Source organism: Notothenia rossii (genome assembly GCF_949606895.1).
Source record: "Notothenia rossii genome assembly, chromosome: 6".
In the NCBI taxonomy this organism is placed as follows: Eukaryota; Metazoa; Chordata; class Actinopteri; order Perciformes; family Nototheniidae; genus Notothenia; species Notothenia rossii.
This window is the reverse complement of record NC_136909.1, coordinates 80838019-80862796: the sequence shown is the minus strand read 5'-3', so window position 1 is coordinate 80862796 and position 24778 is coordinate 80838019. Positions and strand designations below refer to the sequence as shown.

At 41.4% G+C, this 24778-nt stretch overlaps 1 protein-coding gene across 1 annotated transcript in view; it reads left to right on the top strand.

The window, feature by feature from the left end:
• The window catches only part of mrps5 (mitochondrial ribosomal protein S5), a 28244-nt gene extending 3698 nt beyond the window's left edge, over positions 1–24546 (top strand). Inside the window, exons 3-12 of the mRNA XM_079687512.1 lie at positions 157–282; positions 380–493; positions 1253–1372; positions 6594–6628; positions 17128–17218; positions 17631–17677; positions 18331–18388; positions 22274–22336; positions 23207–23343; positions 24042–24546. Of these exons, the coding sequence (XP_079543638.1) occupies positions 157–282; positions 380–493; positions 1253–1372; positions 6594–6628; positions 17128–17218; positions 17631–17677; positions 18331–18388; positions 22274–22336; positions 23207–23343; positions 24042–24266 (1016 nt within the window). The 3' untranslated portion in view covers positions 24267–24546. The remainder of the gene's footprint in view (positions 1–156; positions 283–379; positions 494–1252; positions 1373–6593; positions 6629–17127; positions 17219–17630; positions 17678–18330; positions 18389–22273; positions 22337–23206; positions 23344–24041) is intronic.
• Positions 24547–24778: the final 232 nt, after the last annotated feature.

The following is a 24778-nucleotide window of genomic DNA, read 5'->3' as shown; positions in this document are numbered from 1 at the left end:
GATGTCTAGAATGCATGATCTGTTTGGTATTTTGAGCAAAACACATCATAGACTTTTTACATATTTGTATATATCTGAGACCCATAATATATGCCTACAAATAGCATAATAGGAGACCTTTAAGTTTAATCTCTTTGTTGGTATGTGTTTTTTCAGTGACAGCAGAGGAGTTGTGGAGAGGTGTGTTGGCAGAAACAGGTTCAGGAGCCAGGAAGGGTCGAGGGAAAAGGACCAAACGTAAACAGAAGAGAGACCTGAACCGAGGACAGAACGTCGGAGAAGGTGAGACAATAACAAGAAATACTCAACTAAGTATAATATATGTTGTCGTCCATTTCCCTGATGTCTCTTCTCCTCTCTCTTTGTGTTTCCCCTACAGGTCGTGGTGGATTTCTGTGGCCCGGTCTGAACACTCCGCTGATGAAGGACGGGAATCACCTGAGCATGAGTCGAAGAGGAGAGAGTGAGCAGAAGGAGATGCAAGCTGATTTAGGTACAGAGACAGAAAGCACTGAACACACACTTTAGTTTCTGGACATGCAGGCATAGAAAATGAAATCATAAACTGTGTACCAATGCACTTACTGCTCCCATAACAAACAAACAAACCTGAAGGAACGACTTAACTAAAAAACTGTGTGCAAATATATCACTCTATATCTGATACATAACGGCCTGCTGTTTTTCTCCATAGCAAGAATAAGTCTTTAATATTTTTTTTGTAAGCAAAAAAGCAATTATCTTATTGGAAAATGATCTTTCAAGAGATAGAACTTTAAAGTGATACTAATCCCAAATCAATACGCATCTTCTTCTTCTCCAGACAACATTTGCAGAGCTGTTCCTTAGAAAAGTATTTAGAATTGAGCTTTGGTATTTTTACTTACTAGAAAACGTTTCCTCCCCTGCCTTTGCCTCCTGTCGATCAGTGAAACAGCGGGAAACCTTTGACAGGAATGTGAACTGCCTTATTCTTGTGTGTATGCATCTTGCATGCATGAGATAAACAACATTGGAAACCATTCCATCGCCCTACACGTGGTCAAAAACTCCAGAGGGAACCGTTTTATTTTTGCGAAACAGAAGCACTAACAGCTCCACGGTGTGAGATAGAAGCTGCCAATTTGTCTCCGCTGTGATCTCATTTGTTTAAAGTAATTACCAAATTTCTTTGACAATGAAACATAGCGACTTTTTACACAGTGTGCTCTCAGGGCTATGATCTCAATCTGTTGTTTGTGTATTTGTGCAGTTCGTCAGAGGGATGAGTGGGAGAAAAGGTGGAAGACAAAGGTGAAGAGGGAGAGAGGATGGACCGGACACTCCTGGGGGGGCATCAGCATCGGAGCCCCGGACCCTGGACCCAACGGAGGTAAACTAACATCCAAACAGTCTTAACCAGAGATGGCAAAAGTACTCACATCCTTTACTCAAGTAGAAGTACTGATACTCGTGTTTAAAAATACTCTGGTAAAAGTAGAAGTACTGACTAAACTTCTTTACTCAAGTAAAAGTAAAGAAGTATGGGCTTTGAAATGTACTTAAGTAAAAAGTATACCATAACTAGCAGCTGTTTTAAAGAGTACCTGACCTCCCTTTATATGAATAGAACAATAATGTCATTGTTAGCTAATGAATGTTTCCATGGTGACCAACGGCAACATGACAACGTTTTCATTGGTCCCTCTTCTTTAGGGAAGACCAGGAAATGATGGATACACGGATCGTGTTCAAATCAATAGGCACGCAATGACTCTAAATAATAATGATCACGCCACCAAACACACATTCAGACTAAAGGAACCAGCCTGTTTGGAAAATGTGAGAAGTAGAAAGTACAGGTATTTGTGTTCAACATGTAAGAAATAAAAGTAAAAAGTCGTCAAAAAAATAAGTAGTGGAGTAAAGTACTGATACCAGAAAAATGTACTTAAGTACAGTAACGAAGTATTTGTACTGCACTACTTCCACCTCTGGGGCCTCATTTATAAAGGGATATACCAGGGTGTCCGCGGGGTCTTAAAAAGTATTAAAAGTTGATAAATCAATTTAGCGAAAATTAAGGCTATTAAAAAGTATTAAACGGCATTTTCCAAGGTATTAAGAAGGTCCACAGCAACGACAACATGAAACACCCTTTCATTTACTGAAACGACATGTCGGGAAACCCCCTCAAGGCGGCCCCATGCATAGCGCGCCGTAAAATGCTGCTTCTTATTTTAAGTTTTGTTGCCTTGCTCCGCTCTGTGGGGGGGGGGGGGGGGGAGGAGAGAGTCTGTCGATGGGGATCAAAGCTGTCCGGTCCCACATGCTAATAACTAGCCAGAAAGCCGCGGCGTTTAAGTCCCGACTCTCCCGATGGCCAATCCGTGCCTCCCCTGACTGCACGTCGCTGACACACACCGCTGCAGTGCAGGCTCTCTGCACGGAGGAGCCGCGAAGGAGCAGCGGAGTCCGGGCGATGCTGCTCCTCCAAGGAAGAGACACATGTTCACTAAGCCAAACTATATCCGGTCACAGAGATCTACTATTTTAAAGTAAAGTCAACACATATCGACCCTAATATAGTCTATATTAAGAACGAGAAAAGTCTTAACATATATATCGTTTTTTGTAAACATATGACAAATGTGTGAGGGTGATGACGTCAGAGCATCGTCCTATGTGCCAGGGCTTAACCCCGGACAGCCCCAGCCCAATGTAACCCCTGGGTATTTGTGAGAGAGCTCCTATATGGCATTACCCCGCTGAAGCTCACCAAAGTTTAATATGTTTCATAGTTCAAAGTTTTGTCAATTGTTTTGTTTATTGGTCAAATACTGGTTTCTAATGTTTTCTGAGGAGTTTTACTGGAATGAAAGAGCACAGAGTACAGAAGCAACAAAGCAGCATACTGCATTAAACCGGACCTTCACAGAGAGGTTGAAGTTCATGTGGAGAGGAGGCTTCAGTAGTCTGTCTGCACTCTGTTTAGTTGTGCTATCTTAAAATCAATATAGTAAATGTGAGGTAAAGTGTGTCGCCAATGTAACCGGTTAGAACTCGAAGTTGCGATGAGGTCTTAAAATGTATGGAAAGGGTCTTAAAGAAGGTCTTAAAAGGAATTAAATTTGACTTCAGGATTCCTGCATATACCCTGTATACGCTCAAAGAATGGCATACGCCAGGTAAGAGCGATAACAAAGTTTAATTTAGTTTATGAATACAACTTTTCAAAGCAATCGCAAGGGACAGTTTCATCCCACAGCCATAAGGCTGTTAAACACCTGGGGCCTCATTTATAAAGGGGTATACGCTCAAAAAATGGCGTACGCCAGTTTCTACGCAATGTTTGGCGATTTATAAAATACTAACTTGACGGGAAAACGTGCGGTCCTCCACGCAAACTCTAACCCATGCGTACGCACTAATCACAAAAACGGGAGAGACGAGAAACAGCAACACCGTTGGCAGAAGGAAGAATGGAGAGAAATATGTGGAAATAATACCATAAATAAAATGTTACCTCTCATTTATCATTTATGAAGAATTTATTTTCAAACATTGATTAAAGCCAATCTTAAAATGATGAAACAAACGCCTGTTTGAGACTCCTCAGTGCAGACAAAAACATAACTTGGAGAAATAAATAAATACGGATATGTTATTTAAAACCACCTCGAATATGTTGTGTTAATGTTATGAAATGTTTTCTCATAAATGATGCGGTAAGCAGGACAGAATTACGTCTAAACTGACGCCGTTTTGCATTTCTATAGGTTGTAGATACGAGCATGGTTTTATATAGCCTATATGTTTAATACATGTTTAATCCTGTTTTATGCCGTTTGCCAAGACTTGATAAGTCGCTTCATAGTGGATTATGGATATATAGTTGCTGAACGAAAGCTGGAACACAAACAACCAAATACAAACAAATAATTCAGATCCTGTCGTCATGACTCCACTCCGGAGGGATTTCTTACAGTTTCTCATCAAGGGGGGGGGTCTCCTGTCCCCGGTACAAACACACTGCCTGAGGAAGGCTATGTGTATTTCTTTTGTCATTAACCTTTTTCGGACCACTTATTTATTTATTTTGGTGACGATCCGACCTCCATGCTGCTACTCTGGTTCAAACTGCATCCACCAAACAATATGATTTATCTCCACCTCCCCAAAATAACCAAAATCTGACACCTTGTGAGATGTCTTTTTTAGCTGTTCTGTCGTCATTGGCGATCTTCTCCATGCAGTCAGTCAAAATGAATTAATGAATGAAAGGGCGTTTCTTTGACTATTTATAGGAAAACATGGGCGTTACGTGAAGCCCGCAAAAGCTGCACCGCATTTCGAGTCGATTGTGATTTATAAAGGGAAACCGGCGTAGGAAGTGCCGTACGCACTTTCCTCACCGGTACGCAATGTTTGGTGAATCGGAAAATGTCCGTACCTATTTCTTTTATTTCTACGACGTAAGCAACCTTCCCACGTGAATCCTACGCACGGCGTTATAAATGAGGCCCCTGGTCTTAACTATAGAAACATGAAGACTTGTTGTGTGTGTTGGACACACTTATTCCTCTTTGTCAAACAGGAGATGACTTAGAAGTAAGAGATGGATGAAGCAATAGATGGATAATGAAAGAGCGGCAGGCCAGTATGGTGGCCCATTATCACTGATGAAGATGAGAGTGTGACCAAAGCGTCAAGTGGGATAATTTCTTCATTTAGAAACGAATCTCTCCCTCTATGTCTGGCTTCTTCTTTTCTCTGTGACACTTTCTGTATTCCTCAAACAGAACTCTGTCCCTCTATCACACAGTTTTCATTATCTCTTTCTAATATCTAGACTTCTTTCTTTGATTTCCCCTGACTCTGCACTCCGCCTCGTCCCTCCTTTCTATCTCTTTTGTCATTATCTCCATTTCCTTTCAGTTTTACACTCAGTCTGTCTCGTCATTTTTCTCTCGTCCATCTCCTTCTCTATTTATCTCTTTCCTCCCACACACTTTAGTCTTAATTCTGTCTCAGTTCTTGGACAAGAGCCTAATGTTTACCTGACATATTTTATCCATGGCGATGTTTGTCCGTCCATCAGTCTGCTTTTAAGTTTATCGTATTCAGCAAATGTGAGCTTTCAAGAACGCTAAACAAAGATGGAGTACATGATTCCTGCTAAACAACAAAATGCTAGCATTGTTAGCATGTTAGCATGCTTTTAGCTCAAATGCAGCATCACAGAGCTGCTAGCATGGCCGTAGATTAGTAGACTACTTCAGAAAAGAGTCTAGTGAGTTTAAAAAAACATTCACTACAGTATTTTAATATACTGTATTTATCTCGTAGTATAATTGATTTATTGATTTATAGGCTTATCCAGATTAACTTCAAACTTTTGGAAGAGACTTAAAAGCACGTGTTAGTTTGCAAAACTTTAGAAAGAAAGGCAGTTTCCCGCTGTAGATTCTTATGAGTCATGGCAGGAAAGTCTATATAGCCCCTGGCGTCTCTTGATCGAACAAATCGTGTAAGGAAAATAGGTCTAGACCCAACATTATTAGTTTTCCCTCCCTGTTCGTGAGGGAGGGTTTATATCAGGACTTTTGGTTAAGGGTAAAAATGAAGGCATTGTAAAGTCTCTGAAGTCCATACAGTTTAATCTCCTTCTTAATCAACTCTTCACTACAAACCCTGAGGAACACCTGGATGTTTCCTCCTGTTCCCAGCCTGATCATTTGTTTACATCTCGGTCATTGCTGTTGAAATTGAGTTTAAACTATTTACCTCAAACTGCTGACAGTCGAGGGACGAGCGTCTGAAGTCGCAAAACACATTTTTCATCTCCTTCTTCTTGAATCGAGTCTCTTATTTGCTTGTTGTTTATTTCACATCCTCCTCAGCCTGCTTCTCTCATCTCCTCTTGATATTGCCTCTCTTTTGTCACCATGCTGTAAGCTGTCTCACCATCAAACACACACTCCTATATAAACAGACACTTTCACACACACACACACACACACACACACGCACACACACACACACACACACACACACACACACACACACACACACACACACACACACACACACACACACACACACACACGTACTCAGAGCTGTAACTAATGTAGCTTTTCTCTGATCAGGTTTAGTTTCTTGCAGATGGTGTGTGTGTGTGTGTGTGTGTGTGTGTGTGTGTGTGTGTGTGTGTGTGTGTGTGTGTGTGTGTGTGTGTGTGTGTGTGTGTGTGTGTGTGTGTGTGTGTGTGTGTGTGTGTGTGTGTGTGTGTGTGTGTGTGTGTGTGTGTGTGTGTGTGTGTGTGTGTGTGTGTGTGTGTGTGTGTGTGTGTGTGTGTGTGTGTGTGTTCTCCTTTGGGCCCCTTTGTTTGTTGTTAATTGCTTAGAAGTGCTCAGGCTGCTGTTGGGAGAGTAACATCCTTCAGAGGTCATTGACAATGAGAAGTGTCAACTCGTTGCGCTTGCTGCAAGGGCTTCTGGGTATTTGCAACACTCACAGGAGCGAGGTTTAATCTGTTTACAGTGTGTGTGCTTGTGCCAAATGTGTTAAGTGTACAAGCCTAGTCATTTAAACTTATTTCCCACTCTTCACAGAAACCTATGAGGACTTCGATTCACGTGTCATCGAGGTGAGTGAATGTTGATATTAATATTTTCTCAATGTTATCAGTACACACAAAAAACTAGACGGCTACATTTAGAGTATCAAAAAAACACCACTGAATCAAAAATACAAAATGCTGTGCTTCTTGGGGTTCCACTTTCCTGTTGTGTGTTATATAGTTTTGTTTGCATGTAAATGGTCTGCAAAGGCTAAAATCCCCAAAGTTCCCTCCATTGGACTTCTTTGTTAACTTAAGTAACAAAGTGGCATCACCTTGTAACTCTCAGGCTTCTATTGGCTAGCGCTCCAATACATTTTACGTGATTGGCTAAGGGTCGAGACATCTCTAAGCGGTTTACCAATCACAACAGAGCCGGCCAGCTAACCAATCAGAGCATTTTGAACATTATAGCATGTAAACATGTCACAGTAGAGGGACAACATATACAAATATGAACCTGAAAATGTGCATCCTAGGGCTCCTTTAAATATATCAAACTATTACCTTTTCAACGTGCTCTGAGCTTTGGAGTGACGGAAATAAGAAAACAGCATTGGCATATCACCAACAGCTGAACAATGAGTTAAACCTGGGGGAGTGAATGAATGAGACTGTACAGAACAACGAAGCAGAAAGCCTCAGTGGGGGAAACTGTTTTCAGGAAATGTAAAGTGGTGGGAGATCCAGTGTGGCGTGAACACATTGCTGGTGTTGGAGGCACATCTGCTGTGCAAGGATAACACTAAATGTCTACTCATTTTGAAGTGAGGGGAGATGTTAAAGAGTTGGGTTCTGACCTGCATTTGAAGTCCTTCCTGAGGCCAACAAGTGATATTTCTAAAATGTCACATTTGTATCCATGCTGAACAAAAGGCTAATAAAAAAGAGGAATTTCTCTCAAGAAGTAGGCAAAATAAGCCCTACAATTAAAAGAGTAAGCAGCACATATAACCCTTGTTATACCTGAAGAGAAATCACCATAATATTTTTTACACTTTGATGCTTTATTTTAAGAAAAACATTTTGTGTTGTGTGTGTGTGGGAGATAAGATAAGATCTGCTGTAAGTAACAGACCCAGTTCATTTAGATTCTCAGTGTGGCGCCATTTTTTACCTTCATTCAATCAGCACTAATGGACTGTCCGTACTAAACTAATGCGGGTAATGCCACAAGGTCCCCCACACACACAAAAGTATTGAGCTGGTGTGTGTGTGTGTGTGTGTGTGTGTGTGTGTGTGTGTGTGTGTGTGTGTGTGTGTGTGTGTGTGTGTGTGTGTGTGTGTGTGTGTGTGTGTGTGTGTGTGTGTGTGTGTGTGTGTGTGTGTGTGTGTGTGTGTGTGTGTGTGTGTGTGTGTGTGTGTGTGTGTGTGTGTGTGTGTGTGTGTGTGTGTGTGTGTGTGTGTGTCATTGATAGTCTTCCCCAGCCTCCCTGTCTGCATAAATAAAGGTGGTGTCACAGACATTAGGCTTCCCCCTTGAAACTGACTGAAGCTTTTATGGTGCTATCTCCCTCTATAAGAGTGTGTGTGTGTGTGCCACCATAAATGCAGGCCTAATGAAATGAAAAGGGCTTACTGGAATAAAGGAATAAAAGGCTTGTCTCCCAAGGACGATGTCGCCCGCATGCCATTAGTGAACACATCCAACAGGAGGAGGAAGAGGAGGGGTGGGGTGACGGGAGTAAGAAAAGTTGTGAGAGTGAGTTTAGGAAGTCAGGAGGTGAGAGAGAGGAAAGGAACAAGGTGTCATTAACAATAAGTCTTTACACCTACGCTAAAATATACTCTACATTTAATTATATCAATCTGATCATCTCTATACATTCAAAACATGGAGTCCCATATATTGTTCAGGGTTTACTCCAAAAACAATGATGATGAAAGTGTATTTACTGTAATATGCTGTATACATGTTTGACTAATGTTTGACGTTCTTCTTAATAATCACTAAAAGTTAACAATTCACAAATAAAACAAGAAGGGCAGTTTGACAACTTTACATCTAACATTTGAGGCAGCCAAAATATTTAATGTTTGTTTGAGGCAGCCAAAATATTTATTGTTTGTCTGTAATTGTGGAGAGAATGTACAACGACAGTATATAAGTTCATGATTTAAAGAATGCAAAGTTAAAATGGTGACTGACCTGGCATCTACAACTATACATTCATAATTTTTGTATTCGTACGAAACATGTTAACTTTATTAAGAAATATGTAGAGACATACAAAAGTAGAATACGGGGAAAAAAGCTAAATAAAGCGAGGGGAAATAAAAAAAAAAAAAAATAGGCACCATGTTGTATGATTAAATCCATTACATTAACATTTCGAACTGCAGCCTTCAAAAATGTCTGTCAGGCTTCGTCTCCGGCACAGTCTCAGTAAAATAACACCAGATTGGACCTGAGATGAAAAGAAAAGCAAGGGATGGGAGATGGCCGAGGTATCGGTGAAGAAAGAGTGGTATTTAGAGGGAAAGTGATGCTCATGGTCTCCCTCCAGCCTCTTGGACAGGACTGAGCGATTTCATTAACGGAGATGGAGTGTCGTCAGTGTCACAACACGGTTTCTCTTTTTACTCCCTCTCTCTCTGTCTGAGGACAATAACCTTGAAAGTAAACAGATAGCTGGCTGGATGCTAAAAAGAAACTTTGCAAAAACTTTTCAATTGGATTAAAAGTTTTGAGAGGAGGCTCCGACAAAACGTAATATCTAAAGTGAGGGGGCGTTAATATAGAGAGACTTTTAATTTGTTAAAAGCATTACCTGTATTTGTGATAAAGGGTGTTAAAAGTTTACTACCTCGTTCCTCTGTAAATGTAATTTTAAGATATCCATCGGCAAATCATAAAGACTTTTTCTGTAATTGAAGACAATTAAAATCCCATTTGTTCATTTTTTTTTAATTAATGGTGCTTCTCCAACTATGTCCGATATTATGCTCTCTCAACCACAGAGAAGATTTATCGATTGTACTTACAATAATATAAATCATATATCTTCATTCAACCATGCCTTTGATCACAGTGATTTTAAGAGGGGTAACAGAATAGTTGGTCTAATATCATTATTGCATTGAATTTAGCTTAAGCTTTTATCCAAAGCGACTTACAATAAAGGCAAAAACCATCGAGATTCAAACTCCAAACAACAAGGAGAGTGCAGATATATTCACACCAAGCAAGTCATACCATAGTAATTGCTGCTATGACCTGCTTGAAGTGAATATATCTGCACTTATATCAATATAGATACAAGACTATACAACTCTTTCTAAAATGTAAATAAGAAGCAAAATGTAGGTTGATTTTAACTACCTCTTGAAATTATCTACAGTAACAATATAACCAGGGGTGCACATAACTGGTACGCATGCACTGCAACAATCTGAAATCTCGTCAAAGCGCATTTGCGTACCGACATACTTGTGAAGCTTTTCCAGAAGGCGGTTAGATCACCGGACAGCAAAGTCGGTCTCCGTGTTCACAGACGGGGCTGCTGTTAACGTCGGTCTGTACAACGGAATTGTGCCAAAAATTACGCCAACTGGCTGCGGAGGGAGACTCCCCCCCCCTCCACTGGAGAACTGCCCTAAAACAGCTGATCACAACGTTCACGCTCTGTGGTCACGAAGTACTCCACTAGCCCCCCCCCCCCCCCGTCGACTTTCCTGAAGTGCTAGCTAGCCCCCCCCCCCCCCACCCCCGTTCGCCATAGATGGCTCCATCACATAACTTTGAGTGGAGCCAGAAGTTGGCGTACCAAACACTGACTCCAGGTACTCATCTGAGTACCTTACTGAGAAAGTTATAATGCACCCAGAGGTCGCGTTAACCGCATATATTCCGTCTATGACGGAATTCTTTTGACAATGACGGAAAAATCTGAAAGCAGTCCGTCATTTTGACGGATTAGAACAAACTCAGAACAGCGCCAAAGTTTCCCCGCAGCAGGGCTCCGGTGTTATGCCCTGATGTCGTTTCCAGACCTAACTATGCCGTACAAATCATTGAAATGTCTGGGAGTTTATGCTTTACGCTGTGGCGCGCTCCCGCGAGGTGCAGTGGGCATGCACAACACGGCGTAGCACCGGCGCTAATCACCCCCCCCCCCCCCCCCCTGACAGTCCACAAGCGTGCTCTTGGAATGTCATCGGTGGTATTTACTGTGATACTGCTACAGTGAAGATGCTTTAAATGAAACAGTGTTGAGTTGTTAGAATGATTAACAGAGCTCTTGTATCACAAAGCTGTATATTTACTTACATTTACTCTAAATTGCCAACAAGTAAAACAATATCAATTAAATGTGAGAATATAATCTGTTGTTGTAAAATAATCTTTTACACTTGTAAAGTTTCCCACAGAGTTTAATACAGTATATGGAGAAGTATAACAAATCACCTGCATTTATTTTACCCTAATTTCCTTGAATGACACACGCTTTTCAAGACAACATGATTATTTTAAAAGTATCCGTATGAGTCTGACCACACATTTGAAGCAGCAGTGCAAGATATAGATCGTTTTAATTAATACAAACATAATTTCAGGATCTGTCAGCGGGCGGGATATCTCAAAAACTTCAGAAGAGTTTTATTTGGACAGTGATCGCTGTTTAAGATTTCAGACCTTTGATGATTATCATTTTTTGCCTTAGCTTTAAAATGAACACGGAGACTTTAATCTGGATCTAAATACGTTCAAATCTCACTGACCCTCAGATTTCAAGAGGTTATACTTTTTTTTTTCCTGCGAGAGACTTTACAGTACGAGATGTATTTCACATCCACATCCTTAAGGTTTGCTGTTCTAACATATTTGTATTTCAATTTTAAAGCGTTATTTACCTACCTTTCTTTCAGGTGTAGAAACATGACAAAACATCACAAGTGCCATACACACAATGTGATCACATGACCAACAAATGAATTGATGCTGTTTGGTCAGTCATAAGAATATTGATCTAAATGTAATCTATTAAACAAAGTAGAAATGCGTAACTCCGACAAGAATGTATCCGATAGAGCAGCATATGAACGACATGTTTTCTTTTAGTGGGATTCAACAGACTCTCGATTCACTATTCAGAGTCAAGATATCAACTTAAAGTCCTAGAAAAATAATCGAGGTGTGGTTGTGCCACAGCCAGTCGGAGAAGTGTTTAGCGTTGGCGGAGGGTTGTGCTGCAGTGCCTTCTGCCTCCCTGTGGAGAAAGCTCCTCCCCTGCTCAGAGAGAGATAGAGAGGGAGACACGCAGCAACAGATTGAGAAAAGAAGAGATGAAACAGTGAGAGCGAGATGAAGCTTCCTCCCACCGCCAGGCTGTCTCTCGTCCATCTGCTCTAACGCTAACACTCCCAAACTGCTGCAACTTCCCCCAAACTGATAAATACAAAGCCAAAAGCTCAACATCGCTGCAGGCATTTACACACACTTCTGACAAAAAGAAGACGCATTGAAACATGAGAACTTTGTTGGGATTGAATTTACAAAAACAGTGTTTCTGGAGAGAATCTCTGCAGAAGTGGAGAGTTTACTTTGAGAGAGATGTTGCTGCCCTCCTATTTAAAGGCCTGCTGCCACTGCACACAGAATATTGAATGTGTGTAATTTGCATTTGAGGGGGGAAAAAACCCTATTATTACTCTATATACTTTATTAACAGCATTGTGTGTATGTCACCTAAAATGACCAATGTCAAGCGAAACATCGCCTGGTGCATTTACACACACCAGATGAAAACTAGATAAAAGTCCCAATAAAACATAACAAATAAGAACTTGTTGTTTGTAATTTACAAAAACAGTGTATAAGATCCCATCTGGAGAGACTCTTAGACAGCAAGAAATATATGTTGTTACCCTCCTTTTACGGGCCTGCAGCCAAAAGACTCACACAGAATGTTGAGTGCGTGTAATTTGCTTTTAAGCTTTGACAAAAACTATTATTACTGTGTATACTTAATTGAGAGCGTTGTGTGAATCTCACCTAAAATGAGAAATGTAAAGCTACAAACACATTTCTGACAAGTAGATAAAAGTCACATTGAAACATGAGAAATAACATCTTGTGTTGGATTTTAATTCACAGAAAACAGTGTTGCCATCTGGAGAGGATCTCTGCACAGTTAGAGTTTCTAAAAGAATATGTTGTTGCCCTCCTTTTTACAGAACCACATCATTATTTCAGTATATACTTTATTAGCAGCAATGGGTGGATGTCGCCTAAAATGACCAATGTATAGCCAAAAGCTCCAGATCACTGGAGACTTACAGACCCTTCTGACAAAACACTGCTATGAGTATATTCAAGTCCCGTTGAAACATGACAATTAATAACTTATTGGTGGTTTTTTTCTTTTATTAGCTATGAAAAAAACTTGCTGTATATACTTCAATACAAGGTGTGTGTGTGTGTGTGTGTGTGTGTGTGTGTGTGTGTGTGTGTGTGTGTGTGTGTGTGTGTGTGTGTGTGTGTGTGTGTGTGTGTGTGTGTGTGTGTGTGTGTGTGTGTGTGTGTGTGTGTGTGTGTGTGTGTGTGTGTGTGTGTGTGTGTGTGTGTGTGTGTGTGTGTGTGTGTGTGTGTGTGTGTGTGTGTGTGTGTCTGTGGGGTGCCTATAGGGTTGTGTGTGTCTGTGGGGTGCCTATAGGGTTGTGTGTGTCTGTGGGGTGCCTATAGGGTTGTCTGTGTGGTGCCTATAGGGTTGTGTGTGTCTGTGGGGTGCCTATAGGGTTGTGTGTGTCTTTGGGGTGCCTATAGGGTTGTGTGTGTCTGTGGGGTGCATATAGGGTTGTGTGTGTCTGTGGTTGCCTATAGGGTTGTGTGTGTCTCTGGTTGCCTATAGGGTTGTGTGTGTCTGTGGTTGCCTATAGGGTTGTGTGTGTCTGTGGGGTGCCTATAGGGTTGTGTGTGTCGTGCATATAGGGTTGCGTGTGTCTGTGTGGTTGCCTATAGGGTTGCGTGTGTCTGTGGGGTGCCTATAGGGTTGCGTGTGTCTCTGGGGTGCCTATAGGGTTGCGTGTGTCTGTGTGGTTGCCTATAGGGTTGTGTGTGTCTGTGGGGTGCCTATAGGGTTGTGTGTGTCTGTGGGGTGCCTATAGGGTTGTGTGTGTCTGTGGGGTGCCTATAGGGTTGTGTGTGTCTGTGGGGTGCCTATAGGGTTGTGTGTGTCTGTGGGGTGCCTATAGGGTTGTGTGTGTCTGTGTGGTTGCCTATAGGGTTGTGTGTGTCTGTGGGGTGCCTATAGGGTTGTGTGTGTCTGTGGGGTGCCTATAGGGTTGTGTGTGTCTGTGGGGTGCCTATAGGGTTGTGTGTGTCTGTGGGGTGCCTATAGGGTTGTGTGTGTCTGTGGGGTGCCTATAGGGTTGTGTGTGTCTGTGGGGTGCCTATAGGGTTGTGTGTGTCTGTGGGGTGCCTATAGGGTTGCGTGTGTCTGTGTGGTTGCCTATAGGGTTGCGTGTGTCTGTGGGGTGCCTATAGGGTTGCGTGTGTCTCTGGGGTGCCTATAGGGTTGCGTGTGTCTGTGTGGTTGCCTATAGGGTTGTGTGTGTCTGTGGGGTGCCTATAGGGTTGTGTGTGTCTGTGGGGTGCCTATAGGGTTGTGTGTGTCTGTGGGGTGCCTATAGGGTTGTGTGTGTCTGTGTGGTTGCCTATAGGGTTGTGTGTGTCTGTGGGGTGCCTATAGGGTTGTGTGTGTCTGTGGGGTGCCTATAGGGTTGTGTGTGTCTGTGGGGTGCCTATAGGGTTGTGTGTGTCTGTGGGGTGCCTATAGGGTTGTGTGTGTCTGTGGGGTGCCTATAGGGTTGTGTGTGTCTGTGGGGTGCCTATAGGGTTGTGTGTGTCTGTGTGGTTGCCTGTAGGGTTGTGTGTTGGTGTTTGCTGCTGCCCTGACCCCAATCCTTCTGCTGTAGCCCCTGCAGTCAGATTATAAATCCCTCAGTGAAATGTGTGTTACGTAACTCCTGAAGCTGGAAGCAGATCTGGACTTTGAAGTTTTCCCCCAGCTCAAACTCAGCGCTGTATTTCTGTCACTTCTGCTCTCTGTGCCGGGAATATAAATGTACGAGATGAAGTGTGTGTTGATGCTCAGATCAAATCTTTGAACAGCTGCTGGTGGTCCTGTACGGGCGGCTCGAAAACCACAAGGCCGTAGATACAGACACTTTCTGTAGGAGACGTGGATTCATTTCACTTCTAAAAGGAGAGTAATATCTGACAAACATCGGCCAGTTTTGCTCCACATCCTGACGCTGGATGTTTAAACTGGCAATAGTTCGCTATAACATTATTCAAGATTCATCAAGTGTGTGTAAGCTTTCTCTGGGCCCCAATTGGCTCACAGAAAAAAGCTGATTAACGCAGCTTTAAACATAGAATTATTAAGTAGTTTGAAAATAAAAATGCCTAAAACTAATGTTTTTATTCATAAGACATGAGGGTTAAAAGATTTTCTATTCAGTGCTCTAAATGTCTTAATTAACTTGCTTTAATGAACTCATACGTTTAACTGGCTAGCTGGTGTGTGTGTGTGTGTGTGTGTGTGTGTGTGTGTGTGTGTGTGTGTGTGTGTGTGTGTGTGTGTGTGTGTGTGTGTGTGTGTGTGTGTGTGTGTGTGTGTGTGTGTGTGTGTGTGTGTGTGTGTGTGTGTGTGTGTGTGTGTGTGTGTGTGTGTGTGTGTGTGTGTGTGTGTGTGTGTGTGTGTGTGTGTGTGTGTGTGTGTGTGTGTGTGTGTGTGTGTGTGTGTGTGTCGTATGTGTGTGTGTGTTCGTATGTGTGTTCGTGTTCGTTCTTCATTACGTTTTTTGCGGAGTCAGCAGTGTGTTCATCTGTTGTCAAGACACCACACACACACTGACTCTTTTCATCAGACAATTACTCAGTCTTTCTTTCTCTTTCTTTTCTCACACACACACACACACACACACACACACATCCACGTGTACAATACAACACACACATTGCTTGTGACTCTGGACAGACGGAGACCTTTCACTCTTTGCTGCTCACTTGTGTCGCCCTGCCTCCTCTCCCTTTTCGTCTCTCCTCCTTTTAGTTTTCTTTTATTCCTCGCTGCGTTCCCTCCTACTTTCCTTTCCTTGTTTCCTCTTCGTTTTGTCATCTAAATAATGTCATGTCTAAAGAGGCAATTCATCCTTAATTGTCCCTTCTTCTTTCTTAAAATCTCCTTTTAATCTCTTCTTCCCCTCCCTCAAGCCCTCCACCTCTCTCATCCATCTCTTCTGACCTCTGTGTTTCCTCCTTTACCCTCTCTCTCTCTCTCTCTCTCTCTCCCCCCCTCTCGTTAACTCCAGCCTCATCTTTCCTCCTTCCCCTAATCACTTCCCCTCTCTCCACCACTCCTTCCTCTCTGGGTAGTGATTCAATGCTGCCCCCTGGTGATAAATTGTAGATTGTAAATCAGCCTGCGTGGTGCAGGAGGAAGGACAGGTTGCTGTGTGTGTGTGTGTGTGTGTGTGTGTGTGTGTGTGTGTGTGTGTGTGTGTGTGTGTGTGTGTGTGTGTGTGTGTGTGTGTGTGTGTGTGTGTGTGTGTGTGTGTGTGTGTGTGTGTGTGTGTGTGTGTGTGTGTGTGTGTGTGTGTGTGTGTGTGTGTGTGTGTGTGTGTGTGTGTGTGTGTGTGTGTGTGTGTGTGTGTGTGTGTGTGTGTGTGTGTGTGTGTGTGTGTGTGTGTGTGTGTGTGTGTGTGTGTGTGTGTGTGTGTGTTAGATGACTGTTTGCTCGCTGTACCTAATAACAGATCGATAAAAGTCACTCAAATCTGGACAGGTTTTCTGGTCTGGATTGAACATACACACACACACACACACACACACACACACACACACACACACACACACACACACACACACAATAAACGGTCTTAACAATCTGGTGTAGTGCTACAACTGCAAATGCTTTCACCTACGCAGAAACACACACAGACACTTATTTTCGTTGGAACAATACCTTTATTAGCCTGGAGCAGAAACTTCAAAAACTATGGAATCAAGGACAATTTGAAAGACTGGATTTAAATCAAACAAGATTACATCATTATTATAACATGTACAATAAGAGTGAAAACAAGCCTCTCTTCTTTAAATGTGTGTTTTGGATTCTCGTTGTTCATGTGGGAGATTTGGGTAAAAAAGACAAATAACATCAGATCACAAATGGCTTACGCTGATTGGCTGATATTTTTTGCTCTGATTAAATACACTTGGTACAAACACAATGGCACACAATGACCAATTTCACCAATAACATGTCCAACACAGTTATAGCTATATTCAAAACACACAAAGGAAACTCTCTAAGTTGGTTTGTGTGTGTAGTTGGTATTTCAACGTGTTTTCAGGCACTTCACACACAGTGGTATAAATGTTTATATAATAAGTGTGTTAAAAAATCAATTCACAATTTGGGATCATGAATTAAATCTATTCTAAAATACGCAGAAGGTGATAGAAGTCAGGTTGTGTTAGTGTTTGTTGTTTATGTTGTATCTCTTGCTGTCTGCAGGTGAAGACTGTGTTCAAAATGACGGCTAAGGAGGGCAGGAAGAGGTCCATCAGTTGTCTCATCGCCGTGGGAAACGGCAAAGGAGCCGCAGGTTAGACACTCTGCAAATTACATTTATTTCACAGCACGGAGAATAATTTGAAAGAAATGAAGAAGAAGAAGAATGTCCTTTAAAAAAAAAAGTTTTCTGAACATGAATCACATCAATCTTTGACAGTTTCAGTGAATTTCTCAAATTGGGAAAATAAGGTGTTCTGTGTAGATACGGGGAAATATATTTGACAGCTTTTCAGAAGTGAGCTACAAAATCAAATGTGCAGAAATGCTGAGGAAACTCTTCCACAGACTCCTGAGATCCACCTGCCTTCAATCTGTCATTACAGAGGCTGCTAGGGCTGCTTTAATACACATGTTACAATGACCATATAAGATATATGATATATGCGTTTTTTTGCAGTATTGATAACAATGAATACCAAATTCATCTCTCTTCTCTCCACCAGGATTTGCAGTGGGTAAAGCAGCAGACAGAAACACAGCCCTGAGGAAGGTAAGACCGCAGAGTTCTTTGTTAGTTATTCAGCTTTTGTGTTAATATCCCCATGTTTGTATTTATATATAATTGAGTCATTAGGTCAAACTGAGTAGTACAATACTAATTGACGTACTACAACACATTGTTTTACCAGAGTGTCAGGGCTTTGATGAATAATAACTTCCATTTAGGCTAATTTAGTAGTGCTTTTATAGCTTTTAGTCAATAACAGGACCCTTCATTTCCACTAAACCCAGATTAGGAAAACCACATTTATAATTGTTTGCCTACAAATCCAAACTGTTGTGTATATCATCAACAGATACTTGGTCCCTTCAGATTTCTGTAATACAAGAAAGTCTAACCAGTTTAAAAATATTGCCTGATCAATGCCACAAGATCCACATCACATATACATCTATAAATATATGCCTGTACACAATTATTATGTAACTCAGTATTTTCTTTACAAAAGGCTTCATCACAGGGCAGTCCCACAGAGAAAATCATTTGTGTTCTGCTTCTTATGATTTTGTAACTTAACAATCACGTTAATAAAATGTTTCTATGACTGCAGCAACTTCCTAACTTAGATGCTAATAATAATAATAATAATTCTAAAAAAACGTAGCAAACCAATGCCAACAATGTGTTTGTGTGATCTTCAGGCCAAGAACCGAGCTATCCACTACCTGCATTACATAGAGCTATACAACGACAAGACCAGTAAGTGCATTTCCCCTTTTTTTCCTTTTAGTCTTTAACAACATCCTCATTGTTACTCAGCATGGAAACACTACCGTTGATTAATGCAACACTCATTTGTTCATGTTACGGCTACCAAGTTGTTCATATTCTAACTTTGTTTTTTCTTGTTTCATATCACCATATGTGACCCGCTCTATCGAAATCAGTCGGAAGTCACAACGGCTCATTTCAAAATAAACGTGGATTTGCGTAAAAAACTATTTTTTCGGGGTTCGGGTGTTTTGTTTGATTTTAAACCAACAAAGTCTTGGCTTTCAGAATATTAAACTTGTTTCGGCAATTTCAGATGATAAATACAACTTTGAAGCTTGTAACGGCATAATTACAAGCGGAGAACGGAGTAACTTGACGTCACAGCAGGCATAACAACAGCCGGCGTTTCTCGTGAGGGTTTTCCCCGGGAAACAAACGCAATACACACAAACGCAAAAATACACAAACACACACGTATACACACACACAGACTCGCAAGCTTCCCCCAGACCAGTAATCCAAACGAAAATATCTTCCCTCCGTAGTATTTTGATCATTTGCTAATAACCAATCAGATCGACGGATTCCAGAGACGAGGAAACTTTGAAGGCCTTTTTCTAAAAGTCATTATATAATGTGACATATTTCGCTTAATATTTGGAATACAAAAACAATCCTGATATCATTAGAAAGCTATGAATATACTCTTTCCCGCAGTGTATACAACTCAAAATGTGTCTTCGGGTCAATGCGACTGATTTCGATAGAGCAGGTCACATATGATATCTATTTGATATTCCCAGGCCCTATGTGGAAGTCAAAGTTTCCGTTTTAATATTCATATCGTTTTCAGCTTTATATATATATATAATTTAATAACAAGATGGTTTCGGATGCAGCTCAGTTTCCTTTAACAGATGAATTAGTTTCATACTGATCCAACTGTGAGTCACGTAGCATTGTCTCATGAAAATGAATGTGGCTTTACTTCTAGAAACCGAGGCGCTCACAACACCCTCTCCCACTCCACAACTCCATGACCTAAAGTCCTCTAGTTTCCTTTTCTCTCTCTTCCTCTCCTTCATCTCCTCCCCACTCCTCCCCCTCTTCTTCCACTTGTTCAGCACTTTCCCCTCAAATCACCTGCTAGCACCTACACAAGCCACATAATGGAAAAAAGGGGTTTGTGAAGAGAGGTCTGAAAGTGCACCACTTGTACTTCCTCATTGTGAAACGACATTTGGCTTGTTGTGCTGCTGCTGGGAGATGAATGTGTGAGTCATCGTCCAGCGCCCACCGGAGGGGAACGTTGGCTTCCTGTTTCGGCCCGGTTCCAGACGAGAGGAGTCTGTATTTCCTCACAGTTTGAGCTCAAAACTGCGGTATATTTAAATTCTGCAGGTCCACATGGATGCCAGCTCTCACTGTTGGACCATCTGCACCCTGTCTGGAGCGTCATGTGATTAATTGTTTACTTCTTACGTCCTATTCTCACAGTTTTTTTTAGAAAGACAAACTTGTTGGGATTTATTTCTGTAACGGAAGTAAACAAAAGAGTCTAATGGAGGCGTTTCTGGAGGGGACTTAGGGATTTTAACAGTTTCGGACCATTTACATACCACTATAACACACTACAGGAAAGGGACCCCCCCCCCCCAAAACCCATAAAAGGGCCTCTTTATCTTGCTAGTTTTGCAATCAAATAAAAATATGTGATTGATCAGGTTCCTTTACGATCATTTTTGTCACCCTTTGTGCTCAAACGCTGAATCCTCTGTCACCTTTATTTTTACCCGAAAGGTTTTTGTTTATTCGAAAGTCAATAAGCTGTAACAAATTAAGTAAATGTGTGACCTCCAGTGGCCAGATTGCATACAGGCCACTTTAGTTTTTGGTGGTGGTCCAGACCTGGGATTTCTTCCACCAGATGAGGGCTGGTGATTAACAGTTTGTCATCATTTATGTTAAGATGCATTATCAGAAAGTCCAACATCTGGATGTTTCGGACCCGGCCACAAAATGTCGTTTTTGGTGGGGAACCAAAACAAAGCACTCCACTGACCTTCCAGTCCATGTTGGCAGCAGTATTCCCTCTCTCCATGGACAGGACCAGGGTTGGTTATGAATAAGCATGTGGCTCCAGTGTTCAGTGAAAGTTAACGAATGAATCAATTAGAATACATTTGAATATGGCGGCATGTCTGATGCTTCGTTTTGGCGTTTTTCAAACTTTTGTTGGAAGAAATCAAAACCTCTTGGAGGACGAATTTGCTTCTTTTTTTTTCTACTTGCTTTGACAGTGTCGTTGTTTCAGTCTGTGAGTCATGCCTCACACAGAAGACGCACTTTTTCAAATGAACCTGAACCTCCTGCAGAGACTGCAAATGTTCCTCTTCCTGTGCAGCGTGTGAGACATTTAGTATGGCATCTTAGATTTCCTCACCCAGCAGGACATTTCCTCTGAGTTTCAAACTTCTCTCGCTGCCTCTCATCCATCATCTCAGTTCATTCCTTCTACTTAACTCCTCTCCTCTGATGGTGCAGCATCCAAGAGCGAATCCTCACTCACTCAGTCAAATGTATTCAAACCGGAGGACTAATTAGACCCTCCAGAAAACGCGGGCTAAAATCCTTGATTATGCGATTAAACATGCGGGGTTTTTATGTGATTTTATGCGGTGAAATTGCGGGAAGTTGCGAAATATGCTAAATATACGGGAAAAAATATTTTTTTTAATATTGGGCTGTCTTATTTATTTTCTCTCACACACAACCTGCCACTAACGTTAAACCCCTTTACTATTCAATTAAACACATTCAATGTTTATTTATTGTAAAAGCAATTGGGCTATTTTAATCTCTCACACACACACACACACACACACACACACACACACACACACACACACACACACACACACACACACACACACACACACACACACACACACTTCTCCGCCTCATTCTGTTTTCATTTAGTCGTTCATTATCTGACCAGCTTCAATCTTGTAGGCTACTCACTTTGTTTCTTGTAGCCCTCGAAAGGGTTTTGGAGGTTGATGCCTCGGTGAACGTGAGTTGTTTGGCTTTCTTGTCCGCAGCAGCAGAAAGCATTTTCGAATGTTTGAATGAATCAAAGTGGGTCGTCACCGTCGATGTTCTCTTATACTCCAACACACAGTTGCACGTGGTGCAGAATAGTTTCCCCCCACTTTTTGCCCGGTCTTTAGTAAAAATGTTCGTCGGTAAAGTAGATGGATTAGATTTTTTCATCTTGGTGTTTTCTCTATCGTCCGCACGTTCACTCTATACAGTGTTGTTTACATTCTGTGATGCACGAGCTGAGGACGTCACGTCAAGACGAGTTAACTTTTTTTTTTTTTTACTTTGTGTGGAAAAATGCGGGGATTATGCGGCCTTTTGATAAATATGCGACCTTTTAAAAATCTGCGCCATCTTGATGATTATGTGGTAAATTCTGCGATCGCAGAATCGCGTTTTTCTGGAGGGTCTAATTAATGGAGAGCAGCGAGTGGTGTTTTATAAGGGATGTGACACAAGAGCAACATCAAGCTGCAGTTTCCTGTACAGTTTCACCGTTTGTCAGGCGTGGTTCAGCAGCTCCTGCTCAGGGATTTAGAGTCTGAATAAATAATGATCCACAGCTGCTGCATGTGGAAGGACATCTGGTGGGCAGGTAGAGAAACACAGGACCTGAGGGAGAGCAGGAGGAAACATGCATAACGAAACACCAGAGCCTTCACTTGGCACCATGACTTCACCAGACTCTTTGTTATAAGGTGTTTATGTTCTCTGTCTTTCCAGGTCTGAATCCAGAGAGTGTAACTCGGTTGTTTTTCTCTCCAACAGTTTATCATGACATTAACTCCAAGTTCAAGAGGACGACGCTCCGCATGACGAAACAAAACGAAGGTACGTCTCTGTTCATTAAGTATTTAGTAGGTAGGTGTAGCTTACTTTTGATTACTTCATGTGATGAGGAAAAATGTGAGATGAGAGAAATGTAGGCAACACCTTTTCCTTACAGGTACTTTTCCAAACCATTTCTACATAAAAATATACTGGTACTTTTATCAGTAAAATATTAATATTCTAGTATGAAAAGCTATATTTTAACTGATGTAAATATTGATACATATTGATAGTTATATTGCAACGTTTTTATCATTATTTCTTTGATTGCATATTGGGACAAATGTCACCTTTTTACATCCTGAACAATGACTAGTAAAATCTCACGGTCATACAATCTAAACATTGTCTCCTTTATCCCCTAAAGGATGGTTAAAAAAACCCACAATATTAAAGTTTTTATTGTATATGCAATATTAATATAATTTACTTTTTCCCACTTCGTATCAGACGACATACCGTGAGAGAAAACGTACTGTATAAATGTCCCCCCCTTGTATCCCATGGTGATGATAATGTGTGTATGTTGGAAGAACTGAGAGCTTCCACACCAACACTGTGTGCAATATAAATACCATTACCATCATTACCAAACACTCGCTGCTATACATGTGCAATATTATTATTGATAATGTGCTATGATAACGTGTATCTGCCACTATGTTTTTTTGCACCACTAAATACTGTTAATATTTACATTAATTATGTGACCGTCTATGTTTCCTGTAAATATTGAATTGCTCTTTTTACTGCACTGTTAGTGTACAGTTTTACAGATATGCTGCTGTGTTAATTGTATTTGTGTAACTCTGGCACAACAATTTCCTTCAGGGATAAATAAAGTCTTATGTTATCTTGTGTTCTCTGCAGGTTACGGTCTGCGCTGCCATCGAGCCGTCATCACTCTCTGCAAACTGATCGGAGTGAAGGACCTGTACTGCAAGGTGGAAGGATCCGTCAATCTGCTCAACATCACCAGGGCCTTCTTCACCGGATTAGCCAATCAGGTGAAGTCACGTTGAGATAGTGGGAGGGCTTTCCAATGGGACGGTTTCATAAGAAAAATGTATCTGCTACCATGCAATAAAGGGAGGTCCTAAACATTTCAGATAATCAAAAAAAATCTCCAGGAACTCTTGGAAACATCTTGATTATGAGACAAGCTTTAAGCCGTTATCAGGGTCAACCCTAAAGCCCCACAAACTGAAATGCAATGGCCTTGAAACAAAGTGTACCACCAAAATCACACATTTCTCCTTCTCCATGCACTTTTGAAGTTATAATAATAATAATAATAATATAATTAACTTTTGATTACATAGCATCTTTCGAACAAAGTTACAAAGTGCTTTCACACAAAAATCTTTAGACACAGAAAATAAAATGAACAAAAAACCAGTAACAAAACAAACAAAGAGTAAAACAAAACGGAAAGGGATAAAGCATTATGACGTTCAGGTGTATAATGTAGAGGAAAAGGATGTGTCTCTGTGTACATTATGTTTTTTATGATACACTGCAGATGTTTAGTCTCTGGAGCTGTTCATATAACTTTCCTCTATCTCTGTTTTCCTTTCTACCATCAGACAAACCAACGGTTTTTGAAATTGTCCCGCTGAGATACGCGTCGCAATCACATTGATCTTTTACCTACTTCTCCTTATTCCTATTTTCACCAACCTCTTTCTCTTCTTCCATGCTGCAGCAAATCCACCAGAGTCTGGCGGACAAGAAGCAGCTGCACGTGGTGGAGTACCAGGGGCAGCGCGGCCCCCTGCCCGTGGTGGTGGCCAGCCCCAAAGAGGGGGCGAGGCCCGACCCGGAGCCCGTGGACGAGATCCCCAACACCCGGCTGAACTGGGTCGACGTGCAGGCCGCGCAGGGCATCAAACACTCAAAATGGGCGGGGGTCAAACGTACTATCTGGTAGTGAGGGGCAACTGGACTGAGGGTTGTCACAATGTGTTGCTTTGCCAAGAAAAGCTGAAACGAAAAATAGGAGCATTTGTTCTCCAGAAAAATATCAGTTTATGTTCCAAATCTATCAGATGTGTTGTTTTGTCATCCGAGGACAAAGGTTACTTGTTTCTCCAAATGAAGACGTCACATTTGAAAACATAACTCTGCAGATACTCCCAGAAAAGTCAATAAGAAACGCTCAGATCCTAGATATCAATGTGCTTTCTCACCCTAAGACTTGTTGAAAAGACTTGTACTAATATAATAAAGTATGGATCTGTGAAAGTGTGTTTGTGATAATAACTTTTGTGCCTGGAGCATTCAATAATGCAGCTTGTACCTGTACACTGACGTCCTCTGACAGCAAGGAGGCTTTGTTCCTCCATAACAGAAAGAAAGGTGATCATCAAAATGATGCAGCTTAACTCATTTAAAAACATGATTTTCCCGAGTGAACCCAACAGTTGATGGCTGAAGAAATGC